Below are 17,865 nucleotides of genomic sequence, written 5' to 3'. Positions count from 1 at the left end.
CAAACATTTTTTTATCACTTATGAGACTTACTTTTAGAATAATTTTTCTCAACGGTTTATGATTTCTATCCATTGTGCTTTCAGGAACCCTTCAGATTGGACCTGACATTTTTTTAAATAAACAAATACATTTTTAAATACATTTCAAACATTTTTTTTACAACATCTTGGCCAGTTATGCTGTACTTACACAGAATGTCTTCTTTGTCCACTCAAAGTGATTTATTTGAACATGAGGATGACTGTCCTTTGCAAAGCATCAACTCAACTGAGGCAAAAGTAGCGCACTGAACATTTTCTTGAGTTCGTTTACGTCATAGGCTTCTATATCTCATCGTACATTATGACGTCAACTACAAAAGCACAGAGCGACCACTCCGGGAAATTAATGCATTTTTTCTGATCACATACGATATCTGAAAAATGTTTACAATGTAACTCAATTAATTTAGGTTCAATGAGGTTTTATCGTATTATATGGATAAATGTTGCCCTCTGTTGGCCATAACTGATATATTATAGTCAAATAAATCAAATCATTGATGGGTTTGGTGAGGGAAGACAGATGTAGTAAGCTGATATGATCAAATGTCTATTTGTCCAAGACAGTCATTGTTACGCCTTTGCCCAAATTGCCCAATATAGCTTCATGTCACATATCTATCATAATGTATACAAACTGGATGAATGCAGGCTGTTGGTTTGTAAATGTTGTAAATAAATATGTATATAGTATGCATATGTAACAGTTGTTAAAGTACTATGTGAATTTCACCAGGTTCATATATTAATATGTCGTGTTGATTTGTTATTATGCATGCCTGCATCCTGGCTGAAGTGGAGTGTGTTCTTACGTTTTGCCCTGCATGCTCAAATAATTTTGTATCCTGAGAGAGGTAGTCACGTTTTTTATGTCTTTAGAAAAGTTTGATTTTTTTCAGTACAAAGTCATACACACAGTGTTTTGTTCATGAATAATGATGTGTATTTGGAGGTTACTCATAAGTGGATGGTATTGTTAAGATGCACTTGTAATTGTACTTTTAGGATGATATCAACATTCTGAATTCAACATGTGGTTAATAGCTAGCTAAGGTATTAGCAGGCTATTTATTGTATGTGTGAACGATGGCTAGCTCCTCGAATGATCCCAGTCCCTCCTATTGTGTATCTACTGTAGAAAGAGGCCACGATTCGCAGAACATATGTGCTCTACAAATGTTTTATTTCCTTTTGGCAGGTATGTGGTTTTATCAAAATATGATGTATAATAAGGAGAGACTAGTTTGTATGCAGAGAAGAGGCGACGATGAACACATGTGCTCTGTTTTATTTCTTTGATTGCAAAACTGCTTGATTAAAACTACCAGGTCTCCAAAGTCCACGTCTAGTCTCAATCAACCACACACAACGTAGAGTTACAGCGGTGCAGTATAGCACCGGTTACACATATTCGTATTATTGTTTCATTCACTTCATTCACTTATCTTTTGACCTGCACTGTTGGAGTTCAGATCTTAAGAATTTCACTGTACCCTACAATTACATCTCCGACCGACTAATAATCTAATCGATTGAAATCTAATCTAAATTCAGATTTTTTTCTGGATGAGGAAACCTAGTCACACGTAGCTATAATTGACAGAAATCATAAATGTTTACATTATTGCTGAATAAGGTTATCAGTGTACTTTTTTCATACCAGTGTTGTCAAACAAGAAATTATGCCTACAATTTAGTTTAGGGCAGCGTGCGAAATCCCGATCGGCATTTGATGCAGATATTGAAAATCAAGATCGGCATTAAATTAGACGGTTCGTTTTCAGGTCGGTTTGTTGAGATTGCCTTTAAAATGGACCAATAGTGGCCACGAATACACGAGCACAGTGCTTCTAGACTGCCCCTGTGAACCTAGCTAGCAGTGATACTCGAAGCCGATTTTAATTACATAAAAAATGTGCAGTATTGAGTAATTTTCAATATCTGCATCAATTGTAAATAAGAAACATATTTTTCTTTCCATAATGCTCACAAATAGCAGCCATGTTCGAGTATATTTTTGTTAAAATCTTTGCGAAAACCTTGTGCAATCTGGCTAGCTAACTAACACATTTAGCATTGCGTCAAGCTAACGCTAGTACTAGCACGGTCGTGTCAGTTAGTAGTTAACTTCTGCTAGCAGTGTGTCGCAGGTTGGTTCCGAGAATTACATTTTAGGTCAAGTTAGACCTTAGAAATGTCTTGCTCGTTATTAATTTGAGCCAACGTTATTTCTGAATATTCACCTTGCATTTGGAACCTATTTCCTTTATAGCACTTTGCTGTCACACAGTTTGAATGAGGAGGCGGCTGCCATTGTTTGTGCGGAGAGTGAGGCATGATTCCTTGTTCAACTTGATTGAATCGTGCAACTGTCTAACTACTGTAAACTGAGTTGCAGGGTGGTTGCTGGTCCAATACTTGTTTTTAGCTAGGAAATTGTAATGATTATGTGCCAAATGTATTCGCTTCCCTTTTTGCGTAGTGTCCAGCTTTGGCGGTGTGCGTGCGGCCTGCTACTAGCATTATTAGCAGCTAGCTAATGCTATGTAGGAATATACATTAGACGAGTGTTTCCCAAACACGGTCCGAGGGACCTCAGGGGGTTTTGCCGTAGCACTACACAGCTGATTCAAATAAGCGTCAAGCTTTGATTAAGTCAGCTGTGTAATGTTGGGGGGGAAACGTGCAACCCTTGGAGTCCCAAGGACCGAATATGGAAAACCCTGTGCTAGACGGTGATGTTTCACTAGGATTCAATTCAGAAAGTGAAATTACAAGAATTGGAATCCTCATGTAATATAACTAAGGTTAGATGGTGAGGAATTGTACATAGATTATTGAATTGGCATTTCAATTAACCTTCTGAATTTACTGTATTGTTGATACAGGCCCCCCATCCCCTCCCCCAAGTAGTCTCCAGTGTGTCCTAACTTCAACTAAACGCAAGTACCCCTTCTCTAGAATGGCAGAGAACGACGTTGACAACGAGCTGTTGGACTATGAAGAGGATGAGGAGCCTCAGTTTGCCCCGGAGACCGCCACACCTGCGGGCAAGGAGGAGGTAAAGGGCTCTTAGTCTCCATCCACAGCTCCGCCTTCCGAGACTTCCTGCTCAAACTAGAGCTGCTCCGCGCCATTGTCGACTGTGGCTTTGAACATCCCTCTGAAGGTGAGCCTCACAGGCACTTCCCACCTTCAACCAAGGACTGTTTTTGACTTTGTCCATTCTGTGTGTCAAATGGCACCCTATTCCTGACATAGTGTACTACTATTGAGCTGGGCCCATAGGGCTTTGTTCAAAACTAGCGCTGTGTGTGACTGGGCCCTGGTCGAAAGTAATCCACAATATATAGGGTGTCATTTGGGACTCCGACTATGAGTTATACATGTATGCCCCTTCAAGCATCACATCATACTTAAACTGGTCATCTCTGTATACCTGTCGCAAGACCCACTGGTTGATGCTTATTTATAAACCCTCTTAGGCCTCACTCCCCTCCCCTATCTGAGATATCTACTGCAGCCCTCATACTCCACACACAACACCTGTTCTGCCAGTAACATTCTGTTAAAGGTCCCCAAAGCGCAAACATCCCTGGGTTGCTCCTCTCTTCAGTTTTCTGCCCCTAGTGACTGTACAGTTTTATCTCAATCTCTTCATTAAAAGACTCAATCATGGACACTCTTACAAAGCAGCCACAACTGTCAGTGTGATGTGTTGTCTACCTTCTTGCCCTTTGTGCTGTTGTCTGTGCCCAATGTTTGTACAATGTTTTGTGCTGCTACCATGCTGTTGTCATGTGTTGATGTGTGTTTTGTCCTATATATATTTTTTTATGTTAAATCCAGGCCCCAATCCCCGTAGGAGGCCTCTTGGTAGGCCGTCATTGTAAATAAGAATTTGTTCATAACTAACTTCCTAGTTACGTTTCTGTCTTTCAGTCCAACATGAGTGCATCCCACAGGCCATCCTGGGCATGGACATCCTGTGCCAGGCCAAGTATGGTATGGGCAAGACGGCTGTGTTTGTACTGGCCACCCTGCAGCAGATTGAGCCTGTGGACGGGCAGGTGAGTGGTTGAATAATGAAATTAATCTCTACATTGTGGATGCAGCAACTGAATTGCTGTTACATCCTCCTTTACTAAAAATAGCTTTCGATGGAGAATCCATTGAGTGCTTTGTAGTTTAGGAATAGGCTTAATCTGTATCTGGGGATACTTGCATAAGAAAGTGCCTAATCGCCAACTTTATTTAACTTTTTTGGACTAGGCAAGTCAGTTAAGAACAAATTCTTATTTACAATGATGGCCTACCCCGGCCAAACCCTAATGACGCTGGGCCAATTGCAGTCTGAATTTGTTCTCCTTTAATCTCACTGTTTACAATGCTGTTCTATCCTATTGGATAATCTTGTGTGCTTTTTGTTTCTCTGCTGTCAGAGAGCTCTGTATTAAACATCCTCCCCTACCTCTCTCTCCAAGTACATGCTCTGCAGGCAGCCATCCATCAAGAAGGACGAAACGAAGAACTGCCCCCATGAGAACTCTGTCTACCAGGTGTCTGTGCTGGTGATTGTAGTATCTGGGATCTACATCTGTTTATATTAGTTACTGTGCTGTTACTAAGCAGTAATGGATCTTGGAACAGGATGGGATAGATTGTGTGACTTAAGTACCACTTAGGCACTTTAGCCAAAATGTAGGGAATTATTTACATTTTTATGTAGTCCTCAGATTTCAGGCTGAGTGGGTTGACTTTTTTGAGACGGCCATATAATTTTCCTATCGTCTCTCCCCTCAGACATGAGGTGTGATGTTCAGGACATCTTCAGGCTCACACCCCACGAGAAGCAGTGCATGATGTTCAGCGCCACCCTAAGCAAAGAGATCCGTCCTGTCTGCCGCAAGTTCATGCAGGATGTACGTTGAAGGGTTTCTTATAACCCGTGGTTATGTACATGTTCTGAAACTTAAAGTTGCAGTTTTACACACACACACACACACACACACACAGATGAACCCATCTCCCTAAATTGCACTTTGAAGAGGCAATCGGCAGTATAAACATTAATGAAGCATCTTCCTCGCCCCTGTTTTGGAGGGATAGGTCTGGAGAAATTTAACCACTCTGAAATTCGTAGAGCTATATGCAAGGACTGACCGTCAATGATATCAGAATTATCATTTTGACCATGTTTTGAGACTACATAGTTTATTTTTGCGTTTACTTTGTTTACAAGCAATGGAATGAAACAAGCTTGTATTTTGGGTTCTGGTGGGGTACGAAAGTTGAACTAAGCTCATGGGCATTTGTTATTCTTTTTCATTTTAAATGTCTAAAAATTGATGTAGAAACTACTGATTGCCCCCTTTTTTTGTTTTTAAAATGATTTTGGATATGTCTTAATATTCATGTAATAAGTTCCAATCTAGCCTCTCTAAGCTTTGCCTGCTCGTGACTGTCTGTCTCAAAAGTGGCCAGAGTTGACCCTCTCTTAACCTGGGTCTGGGGCTCTGGACATTTTCGGGAGGAACAGTCCTGGCATTAAAGCTGTGAATATTGAAAAATAAAGTTCCATCCAGCTCTAGTACTTGTAATTGATGTTCAAAAATCAGTAATTCCCAATGAAAGCCAAGACCCAATCCCAAATCTACCCCTAAACCCTATGCACTTAATAATATCTGAGATGACACATTTGTAGTTCTTCATTCACCAACACACAGAATGTGGTTTTACTCCTGTTTTTCACTTAATGTGGCTCGGTTTATAAAACTGTCCCAGAGTGACATTTCCCCATGTTCTATTCATTAGGACACACTAGCTAAATGTTTAGCACTGGAAGTCCTGTAGTCCCTCCCTGTGTTCTGTTTGGTGCTCAATGAATATCTCCTGTAGCCCATGGAGGTGTTTGTGGACGATGAGACCAAGCTGTTCGCTGCACGGCCTGCAGCAGTACTACTGCAAGCTGAAGGATAGCGAGGAGAACCCCTGCAATTGCTCTTCGACCTGCTCGAGTTCAACCAGGTACCAACAGAGGTCTTTTCAGAGAATTGAATGCTAAAACGTAATTTATTTTAGTTTTAATCTGAGTGAGTTGAATGTATTTTGTCCATGGATTTGAAAGTCACGTGTTTAAATACAATTTTACTCATTCAAGTGAACTAAGTCTATGCACCGGTTTCTGCCTGTGAGTTTTATGCCCTGTGTTTTTCGTCTTCAGAGTGTACATTTATTTGACCAGGGTAAAGCCAGGGTGCCATATCAGATGCAGCATGGATTTTGTGCCCCATGTTTGTCTTCGTGTCTCACTGCCATTTTCTCCCCTGTCTGAAGGTGGTGATCTTTGTGAAGTCTGTGCAGCGCTGTGTGGCTCTGTCTCAGCTGCTGGTGGAGCAGAATTCCCTGCATCGCCATCCACAGGGGCATGGCCCAGGAGGAGAGGTGGGTTCTGATGGAGAGGAAGAAATCACTGGCTAAACCCTACAGTCTATGCACTTGTTAAAATCTGAGCAGTTTTGATTGGTATAAGCAATATTAGGATATTGCTTACACTTCAAGTCATCTCAGATATTATTAAGTGCATAGGGTTTAGGAACCAGATTTGGGATTGGGTCTTGGCTTTCATTGGGAATTACTGATTTGGACAAAAGAATGTCCTCGGCTTTTCCGTCCTCTTATCAGTAAACCGATAAGTGGTTGAGGAGTGTCAGTTCGTTAGTAGGCAAACGGTGTCCTCGCCTCCTGCTGAGGAAGCATAAGTGTCCTTTGCTGAAGTTGAGATCTACCCCTCCCCTTTCAATCAGCTGTTTACTCTGAGAAGCATGCACATATTTAAAACGATAAGTAGCATATCGTTTTTGTCCATACAATATCTAGCTAAATGTCTTTTACTACTTTACACATTTTAATTTGGGATTCCACCCCTGTAAATGTCATTTGCATTATGTGTGAATGGAGTCTAATTTCATACAAGCACATTTCCTCCTCTCCTCAGTTACTGTTGACTTTTTTTCAAAAGGAGAGGAATGAGGAGTTGCACAATCAAATTGAGAATCTCATTTACTTGCACATTTTCTATAATAGTCATGTAGCAGAAGCTGTTATCCAGATCGACTTAACAAGAACTTTCTCTCAGACAACATGTTTGTGGGTCACAGTTTCAGTGTACCCACAGGAGTGAAGCAGGATGTAGAATGCCTGTTCTACTTATTCTAAATCTATGGGTGCCCCCCTTCCTCCCCCAGGCTTTCCCGGTACCAGCAGTTCAAGGACTTCCAAAGGCGGATCCTGGTGGCCACCAACCTGTTTGGCCGAGGGATGGACATTGAGCGCGTCAACATCGTCTTCAACTACGACATGCCCGAGGATTCACGACACCTACCTGCACAGAGTGGCCAATCAGTGTTAGTCAGTGAGGTTCGGGACGTCTCTGTGTTTGCACCAGATAGGACTGTTTAGGTTTTTATTTTCTTGTTTTGTCCATGGCCCTGTAACAGCGGATGTTATCTAGAATCGAGATGAATCTAATGAATAAGTTGCTTTGATGGTAAGCTTGAAAGAAGAACAGACACATTTGGGCTAATTAGCTAATATCATGTCATCCGGTGAAGCTCCCTCAGACTACCCAAGTTCCCTAAACGCAACCACATTTAGAAGAAGAATAGCTTCCTGAATTCCTAGTGTAGCAATAAGCGCCCCCTGATAATCACGTTTCCATGAATACCAAGGGAACATGGCTTTAAAATACACACTTCCACCATCCTCCCTCCACAGGAATTGCAAAGCAATGCGATGTGACTAATAATTTATTCTGCAATGGTAGTGAGTGTATTGTCGGAGGGGGCTAGGCCGATCTGACCCTGATCAGGTCTGTGATTCAATAAGATACAGATTAAAAGGATCACCAGCACTGCTGTGTTAACCTCAAATGGATTACAAACAGATTTAACACTGTACACCAACATAACATAACCGGATGCCCTTGCATTTGCCTAGGCATTAACAGAAAATACACACATAAACGATAAACTGTATGTCCATGGGATTGGTTTAAGCCTCACTTTCCCAAAGTAGATGAACCAGCCAGATCCCTTTTCTGGGGAACTGATCGAAACTGGGACCAGTATAGTTAGTGTGGCGTCAAAAAGAAACCACCTGACCTATTACTATTACACCTGTGCCACTTTGGTACAATAGCCTCAGTACATTGTGTCACCAGTTGATTGTGTGTTCATTCAGCTCTATATTAACACCACATGAAACCTCCCTCTGGGGTTACAGAACAGGTCTGGATAGTTTGCCACAGGAATGGGCCAATAGAGAGGTGACGTTAATTATACTCCCAGAGAGAGTGAACTGAGAGGTGAATCATTCCTGTACATTACCAGACACCAGTGATCTTAGAAAACAAGTGCAACCAAGACAACCGCTCTGGTGAAATGGTTGCCCGGCTTGTTTATCATAATAAAGGGCAAGGCCCTGTTCACCTGACTAGGTGGAGAAATAGATGTGGGGGGCGTGGCCAACAGCGCCTTCTCCGACCAACATTTTTAGAGGCCCTCCCATGGCAGCAGAAACAAAATGTTGCTGTTTTTAAAACCATTTTGTCTGCTATTTGCAATTCTAGACATTTTGCTATGGGGAAAAGAAAGCATTTTACAGTTTAATTAAGCTAGTTTCCTGCAATTCTACACATGTTGCCATGGCTTGTGTTGTGTTCTTATGCTACACTTCATGACCAAAAGCTTGTCAAACATCTCATTACAAATCATGGGCATTATTATAGAGTTTGTCCCCCTTTTGGTGCTATAACAGCCTCCACTCTTCTGGGAAGGCTTTCCACTAGATGTTGGATCATTGCTGCGGGACTTGCTACTTACTTCCAATTCATCCACAAAAGCATTAGTGAAGTCGGGCAATGATGCTGGGCGATTAAACCTGGCTCGCAGTCGGTGTTCCAATTAATTCCAAAGCTGTTCACTCATGTGAAGGCCAAATTACAGAGGAGGAACTGCTTGAGGCAATTGGGGCCTTTACGGATGGGAAAACTCCAGGGCTGGATGGCATACCATTGGAAGTATACAAAACTTTTTTTGGTATACTCAAAGGAACATTATTGGCTTGTTTTAACCACTCCTATATAAATGGTAGATTATCAGACACGCAACAAGAAGGTCTGATATCATTATTACTGAAACAGGACCCAAGTGGTATATATAAAGATCCAGTCCGTTTAAAACATTGGAGACCTCTTACACTTCAGTGTTGTGATGCAAAAATCATAGCAAAAGGCTTGGCACATAGAATTTTAAAAAATATTGTCAGATATTATTCATCCTAATCAGACAGGTTTTTAACATGGACGATACATTGGAGATAATATAAGACAAGTACTGGAAACAATAGAACACTGAAATATCGGTTTTCATAGCTGATTTAGAAAAGGCTTTTGATAAAGTACGACTGGAGTTTATATTTAAATGCCTAGAATATTTCAATTTTGGGAATCTCTTATAAAATGGGTTATGTATAGTAACCCTAGGTGTAAAATAGTAAATAATGGCTACATCTCAGAAAGTTTTAAACTATCTAGAGGAGTAAAACAAGGTTGTCCACTATCGGCATATCTATTTATTATTGCCATCGAAGTGTTAGCTGCAAAGATAAGATCAAACAATAATATTAAGGGAATAGAAATCCGGGGCTTAAAAACGAAGGTGTCATTGTTCGCTGATGATTCATGTTTTCTTTTAAAACCACAATTGGAGTCTCTCCACGGCCTCTAGATACTTTTGCTATCCTCTCTGTATTAAAACCAAATTATGATAAATGTACCATATTACATATTGGATCCTTAAAAATGCACATTTTACATTACCATGTAGTTTACCAATTAAATGGTCTGATGGAGATGTGGACATACTCGGTATACAAATCCCAAAAGAGAGAAATGATCTCACTCAATAATTTTTTTATGGAAAGTTAGCAAAAATAGATAAGATCTTGCTACCTTGGAAAGGAAAATACCTGTCTATTTGTAGAAAAATCACCCTGATTAACTCCTTAGTTATATCACAGTTGACCTATTTGCTTATGGTTTTGCCTACACCTAGTGACTTGCTTTTTAAATGATATGAACAAAAAATATTCAATTTTATTTGGAACGGAAAACCAGATAAAATTAAAAGGGCCTATTTATATAACGAGTATGAATTCGGTGGGCAGAAATGATTAAATATTAAAGCATTAGACCTCTCACTAAAGGCATCAGTCATACAAAAGTTATACTTAAATCCAAACTGGTTCTCATGTCTCATCCTATATTCAGGAAGGGTCTTTTCCCCTTATTCAGATTACACCTGCTCACTTTCGGTTGTTTGAAAAGGAAATAATCTCCGAAATATCTGTATTTTTTAAACAAGCCTTAGAAAGTTGGTTGCAATTTCAGTTTAATCCACCTGAAAGGACGGAACAAATAGTACAACAAATATTGTGGTTAAATTCAAATATAGTATTTGATTAAAAAATTGTATTTATCGAAGAAATTTTTAAAAAAGGTATAATTTTAGTGAATGATATCATAAATAGGACTGGTGGAGTTATGTCACACATGCAGCTAACACAGACATATGGAAATGTCTGCTCTACCCAAAATTACAACCAATTAATTGCAGCATTACCACAAAAATGGAAGAGGCAAGTAGAAGGGGAAAAAAGTAAGGAACTTGTATGTCGGCCCTGTATTAAAGAACATAAATGGTTAAAGAAAAGTGTGATAAATAAAAACATATACCAATTTCATTTAAGGACCAAAAAAAAAATGACCGCTGTGCCATATAAATTGCAAAATAGTTGGGAAGAGATTTTCGATGTACCCATTCCATGGCACATGGTTTATGAATTGTACATAAAACAGCGCCGGATTCAAAACTTAGAATTTTTAAATATAAATTACTATACAAAATTCTTGCAACTAATAGAATGTTATATATATGGGGATACAATCTTCCAAGCTCTGCAGAATCTGCTGTGAGGAGGCAGAGTCATTAGATCATTTATTTTGGTATTGGGGATCGGCGGTAGAGTTTGCGGGGTATATTTTTAAAAAGTATGTATGTCTATATAGGTATGTGTGTACATATATATATGCATGCGTGTATGGATATATATATTTACCCCAAAAATATGGGGATTGGAAATGATGCAGACAATTACATTGGAAGCAACATTCTATCCGCAATATTAAGCTAAAAGAAAAAAAGCTGTTTGATGTGGTTAAGGTCAGGGCTCTGTGCAGGCCAGTCAAGTTCTTCCACACCAACCTCGGCAAACCATTTCTGTTTGGAACTCCTTTGTGCACTGAGGCATTGTCATGCTAAAACAGGAAAGGGCATCGTAAAGAATGTCATTGTATGCTGTAGCGTTAAGGATTTCCCTTCACTGGATCTAAATGTCCTATCCCGAACCATGAAAAACAGCCCCAGGCAATTCGTTATTCCTCCTCCAAACATTAGTTGGCACTATGCATTGTGGCAGGTAGGGTACTCTGGCATCCTCCAAACCCAGATTTGTCCGTCGGACTACCAGCTGGTGAAGCGTGATTCATCACTCCAGAGAATGCGTTTCTACTGCTCCAGAGTCCAATGGCGGCAAGCTTTACGCCACTCCAGCCAATGCTTGGCATTGCGCATGGTGATCTTAGGCTTGTACTTAAATTCACACAGGACACCGGATAAGACAGGAGAAGTACTCCAGATATAACAAACTGACCCTAGCCCCCGACACAAACTACTACAGCATAAATACTGGAGGCTGAGACAGGAGGGGTCAGGAGACACTGTGGCCCCATCCGATGATACCCCCGGACAGAGCCAAACAGGAAGGATATAACCCCACCCACTTTGCCAAAGCACAGCCCCCACACCACTTGAGAGATATCTTCAACCACCAACTTACCATCCTGAGACAAGGCCGAGTATAGCCCACAAAGATCTCTGCCATGGCACAACCCAAGGAGGAGCGCCAACCCAGACAGGAAGATCACATCAGTGACTCAACCCACTCAAGTGATGCACCCCTCCTAGGGACGGCACTCTATAGTGCTTTAGAGATTTATTCCCTCTAAAACAATATATAAAATGAGGGAATTATTCAAATGTAACTCTTATGTCAATTGCAATTAGGTTAGGGCATTATTATAGCCTATACTGGCTATAATGACTGGCACAGTGAACATACTCATAACAATGATACTGTAGTAGACAGCAAATTGACCTTAAGAATCTATAGCATGCAGGTTGGTCTGTAAAAAAAACTCAAGTAGAAGAAGATCAAAATAGCTGCACGTTGTGTTTATTGAATTAAATGGGGTGTAATAAAATGAGTTGTGAGTACGGGGGTTGTCTCCCTCCCTCTTCTGTTGGCTTTGAGAGTTTATTTAGAAAGTGGGTTGGGGGAAGTGGCAGCAGGTTTTCCCAAACTCGTCTTCTGCACAGTAACTTTTGCATTTTTATTTTGCAGGGAAGCAAAATAGTTTTGCCAGGGCGGCTGTGATCCGCGGGAGGAGAGACTGTTTTTCTTAGGCTCATCTGCAGCCACAGTACCTGAACAGGTGACAGAGAACAAGGCATGAAATCAGGGTCGTGTTCATTAGGGTACACAGTAGCAAAATATTTTGAAACAGAAAACAAAAACAAGCATTTGTTATTGGCAAGTTCAAGAAAGTTCCTCCCTGTTTTAGTCCGCTGTCTTCCATTTAGTGGCTAATGAATAAGACCCTGATAACTTTATCATAGTCTCCGTCCTTACATTACAATAGTGTGCTGAAGACAGATGCACATGTTGACTGACAGAAATGAGGACTTACTATCATTGCCAAGAGGAGACACCTTGTTCTTCTTCTGGTTCTTGTTATTTCCTCGCTTCTTATTTCCTGACTTCCTCACTTCTTTTTTCATAGCCTCTTCCTTCTCTTTTTTCTTAGTAGAGAGAGAAACAGATATGAGTCGATGCCTCACAATCAAACAGCCCAAATAACAAAACGATCTACTGGTTCTTGGCCGTCTCACCTGTGTGGAGGTGATGTCCTCGAGGTCTGTGGAGAGGGCGCTGCTGATGGGCTTGGTGCTTTCAGAAAGGTAGCTAATTACCTGGGACTTCTCAGAGATGGCTGAGCTCACACTGGTCTTTTCCAAACCAGTGCTGTCATCAGCCATCTCCTCTAGGTCCTCTTCTAGGGTTTCCCTCCAAGCCAGGAGCTCCTCGGTGAGGGTGACGTCACTCCTTGAGGAGGTTGAGGAGTGTGACCTCCCACTACCACGGCTCCTCCTGGCTCCAAAATGGCCTTCGAAACTCCAGTCCTCTATGACTTGTGTGATGGTGTCCGCCATGCACCTGATGGCTCCCTCGCTACCAGAGCGTGCGGCACGCTGTTGAGCCCGGTTGGAGTCCGAATGCAGGGACAATCTTTTAGCCGCAGTCTTCACGATGACCTTCACCGCATCCTCACCACTGAATTGGATGCTCTCCTCCAGGCCAAAGACGACAGAGATGTCAGCATACTTCAGGGCATGCTGGACCTCCACAAAGAGATCCTTCATCAGCCTGAAGGGGTCATTGGCCCTCCTTGTCTGGGGGGACTCTGAGGCCTCCAGTCGGCACATGATGCCGTGGAGAATAAACTTCAGAGTCTGGGGGCTCATGACGGTGGCCCAGGGAGTGCTGCAAAGGAGGATGTGCTCCTTGCCTGGTAGGAGGGAGGGAATCTTCTCCAGGGGGTCCTGCCTGTTCTTGGTGGGCATCAGGGAGCTGTCACTCATCTCGGAGACCTCAGCCCCCCCCACCTCTTTTTCCAGAGTCTGGGCAGGAGCTGCCCATGCTGCCTGGGTTGAGGTGGAGGGTTTAGGGTATGAGACAGTCATGACACTTCCAACCACCTCCTCTTCGTCCTTGGGTGAAGAGGAACACGGAGAGTCAGGGAACCTTTCCCTGGCACCGGAATCCAATCCTAAGAAAACACACTCATATTCTGAACTGGTTCAAAGTCACATCCATGTTTTACACTATGCAGTATCTAGTACATTTACTATAATGGTAATACACTGGTTATTACTGGTCATATGGGCAAAACAGGTTATAAGTGTACCTTTCTGGATGATGAGCCTGGCCTTGTAATCGTCGTTGCAGGTACTGTTCAGGATGTCTCCCACCCTGGTGGTCAGGACCTGGCAGACGGCCCCTAGTCAAATCAAAATGTATTCAATACAGGGTGTCAAACTCATTCCATGGAGGGCTAAGTCTCTGCGGGTTTTAGTTTTTTCCTTTAAATTAAGACCTAGACAACCAGGTTAGAGGAGTTTCTTATTAATTAGTGACCTTAATTCATCAATCAAGGGTGGAGTGAAACCCTGCAGAAACCCGGCCTTCTATAGAATGAGTTTGACATTTGATTTAAAGTAATTCTTCACACATAACATGTCTCCAAACACTGTATAGAAAAATAAGAAAAAAAGAGGAGAGAAAATGAAAATACCATTACTGACAATAAGAGAAAAGAAAGAAGGGGAATGTGCGGGTGCAAAAGACGGTAAAAACAACATAATAACTAACCTAGTGCCTCCTTGTTGTCATCGGAGAGGGAGCTGGAGGACTGGAGGGTAACTTTAGTGCCCTTCTTGATAGCTGGCAGGACACCTACAGAAAGAGGATCGTAGACATTAGTGGATCCTTCCACCATATATCGTTTTAGAATTCTATCAATAAATCCAGGTATTTTGGAAGTGGAGATGAATACTCACTGTAACTGGTTGTTTGAGTTAGAGTTTGAGGCAGTGCCAACATACCAACTACTTGGCGGCTTAGTTTTTTCACCCCTGACTTAGCCTCCCTAGACTTTCTAGCCTTGATAACCTCTGTGGCCTTCTTTTCTGCCTTTGCTATATTTGCCTCTCGGCTGGGCCTGGGGCCTTGCGGGGGCTTCGGCACAAGGTTCTGAGACAAATAACAACAGTGGGGAAATCTTATCACCATAGAAACCACATTTTTCACCATAGGCATGATGGTACTGAGTGACATGTCACATAAGGGTTAACCTTAGAATTAGAATCAGAATTAAAATCTGAATTCCAATACTATTAGTTCTAACTAGTAGGTGGTCCATGTGTCTTAATGGCGTTATTATCGCGTTGTAAACTGGTTTTCAACCCGTCGTATTACTAGATTGCAACCAACTGGCCTCCGTGACAACCAGATGTTTTGCAACAGAACTAAAATATGTTTCTTACCTTTCTATCCTGGAGGCAGTCTACCAGGGCTGGCAGGCTCCATCATGGGAGCCTTTCGAGGGCAGTCTACCAGGGCTGGCAGGCTTAGTCCATCATGGCCAGCGGAATGGACATCTGCCTTTCGAGGGCTATCCTGGAGGCAGTCTACCAGGGCTGGCAGGCTTAGTCCATCATGGCCAGCCGAATGGACATCTGTCTGGAGCACTTGCTCTCTAGCACTAGCTTGGAGGGTCCCAACCTGGGGTATAGGAACATAAGGAAATACATAGAACTTAAGCCCTCCATTATTATGCCCACTTTTCCAGCTATAAACCATAACCTTAGAATTACAATCAGAATTAAAATCTGAATTCCAAAACTATTAGTTCTAACTAAACTCAGCAAAAAAACGTCCTCTCACTGTCAACTGCGTTTATTTTCAGCAAACTTAACATGTGTAAATATTTGTATGAACATAACAAGATTCAACAACTGAGACATAAACTGAACAAGTTCCACAGACATGTGAGTAACAGAAATAGAATAATGTGTCCCTGAACAAAGGAAGGGTCAAAATCAAAAGTAACAGTCAGTAACTGGTGTGGCCACCAGCTGCATTAAGTACTGCAGTGCATCTCCTCCTCATGGGCTGCACTAAATTTGGCAGTTCTTGCTGTGAGATGTTAACCCACTCTTAAAAAATTAAATAAGAAAATGTTATCCCACTCTTCCACCAAGGCACCTGCAAGTTCCTGCACATTTCTGGGGGGAATGGCCCTAGCCCTCACCCTCCGATCCAACAGGTCCCAGACATACTCAATGGGATTGAAATCCGGGCTGTTCGCTGGCCATGGCAGAACACTGACATTCCTGTCTTGCAGGAAATCACGCACAGAACGAGCAGTATGGCTGGTGGCATTGTCATGCTGGAGGGTCATGTCACGATGAGCCTGGAGGAAGGGTACCACATGAGGGAGGAGGCAGTCTTCCCTTTAACGCACAGCGTTGAGATTGCCTGCAATGACAACAAGCTCAGTCCGATGATGCTGTGACACACCGCCCCAGACCTTGACGGACCCTCCACCTCCAAATCGATCCTGCTCCAGAGTACAGGCCTCGGTGTAATGCTCATTCCTTTCGACGATAAACGCAAATCCGACCATTACCTCTAGTGAGACAAAACCGCGACTTGTCAGTAAAGAGCACTTTTGCCAGTCCTGTGTGGTCCAGCGACGGTTGGGTTTGTGCCTATAGGTGACGTTGTGCCGATGTCTGGTGAGGAGCTGCCTTACAACAGGCCTACAAGCCCTCAGTCCAGTCTCTCTCAGCCTATTGCGGACAGTCTGAGCACTGATGGAGGGATTGTGCGTTCCTGGTGTAACTCGGGCAGTTGTTGTTGCCATCCTGTACTTGTCCTGCAGGTGTGATGCATGCCTAAGGCACGTTCATGCAGATGAGTAGGGACCCTGGGCATCTTTCTTTTGGTGTTTTTCAGAGTCAGTAGAAAGGCCTCTTTAGTGTCCTAAGATTTCACAACTGTGACCTTAATTGCCTACCGTCTGTAAGCTGTTAGTGTCTTAACGACCGTTCCACAGGTGCATGTTCATAAATTGTTTACGGTTCATTGAACAAGCATGGGAAACAGTGTTAAAACCCTTCACAGTGAAGATCTGTGAAGATATTTGGATTTTTACGAATTATCTTTAAAATACATGGTTCTGAAAAAGGGACGTTTCTTTTTTTGCTGAGTTTAGTAGGTGGTCCATGTGTCTTAATGGCTTTATTATCGCGTTGTAAACTGGTTTTCAACACGTCATATTACTAGATTGCATCCAACTGGTCTCCGTTACAACCAGACGTTTTGCAACAGAACTATAAGATGTTTTCTTACCTTTAGGGGGCTGTCAAGGGGGCAGTCTACCAGGGCTGGCAGCCTTAGTCCATCATGGTCAGTGATGTCTGTCTGGAGGACCTGCTCTCCAGCACTAGCTTGGAGGGTCCCAGCCTGGGGTATATGAACATAAGGAAATACATTTAACCTTAGCCCTGAATTAATTATGCCCACTTTTCCAACTATAAATCATATCAATCTGTTTTTACAGCATATAGGTTATACTACCAAGAAGATAGCCTCATTACATATCAAGAGGGATAGCCCCAGAATGAACAAACATTTTTTTATCACTTATGAGACTTACTTTTAGAATAATTTTTCTCAACGGTTTATGATTTCTATCCATTGTGCTTTCAGGAACCCTTCAGATTGGACCTGACATTTTTTTAAATAAACAAATACATTTTTAAATACATTTCAAACATTTTTTTTACAACATCTTGGCCAGTTATGCTGTACTTACACAGAATGTCTTCTTTGCCCACTCAAAGTGATTTATTTGAACATGAGGATGACTGTCCTTTGCAAAGCATCAACTCAACTGAGGCAAAAGTAGCGCACTGAACATTTTCTTGAGTTCGTTTACGTCATAGGCTTCTATATCTCATCGTACATTATGACGTCAACTACAAAAGCACAGAGCGACCACTCCGGGAAATTAATGCA

The 17,865-nt window shown here is 42.0% G+C and overlaps 2 protein-coding genes and 1 pseudogene across 2 annotated transcripts in view; 2 read left to right on the top strand and 1 right to left on the bottom strand.

The window, feature by feature from the left end:
- LOC115124437 (pyruvate carboxylase, mitochondrial-like) overlaps window positions 1–17,865 on the top strand; it is a 671,386-nt gene that overhangs the window by 388,575 nt on the left and 264,946 nt on the right. The window lies entirely within an intron of this gene.
- On the top strand, window positions 1,574–7,453 carry LOC135559585 (ATP-dependent RNA helicase DDX39A-like; annotated as a pseudogene).
- On the bottom strand, window positions 12,629–14,081 carry LOC135574388 (uncharacterized). The gene is made up of 3 exons (XM_065025981.1): window positions 13,113–14,081; window positions 12,895–13,022; window positions 12,629–12,647 (listed from the first exon to the last, which is right to left on the bottom strand). Exons 1-3 carry the CDS (start codon window positions 13,962–13,964, stop codon window positions 12,629–12,631), a joined length of 999 nt encoding a protein of 332 aa, XP_064882053.1. The 5' UTR covers window positions 13,965–14,081.

Source organism: Oncorhynchus nerka, linkage group LG12, assembly GCF_034236695.1.
Source record: "Oncorhynchus nerka isolate Pitt River linkage group LG12, Oner_Uvic_2.0, whole genome shotgun sequence".
Classification (NCBI taxonomy): Eukaryota; Metazoa; Chordata; class Actinopteri; order Salmoniformes; family Salmonidae; genus Oncorhynchus; species Oncorhynchus nerka.
The sequence above is the reverse complement of the archived record's forward strand: the minus strand, read 5'-3'. Positions and strand labels throughout refer to the sequence as shown.

What these genes read in the sequence shown, in the direction of transcription:
- LOC135574388 (XM_065025981.1), bottom strand. Translation starts at nt 13,964, where the DNA reads ATGACTGTCTCATACCCTAAACCCTCCACCTCAACCCAGGCAGCATGG. An exon ending in AGGACATCACCTCCACACAG is followed by an intron (nt 13,023 to 13,112) that starts GTGAGACGGCCA and finishes CTCTCTACTAAG; the next exon opens with AAAAAAGAGAAGGAAGAGGC.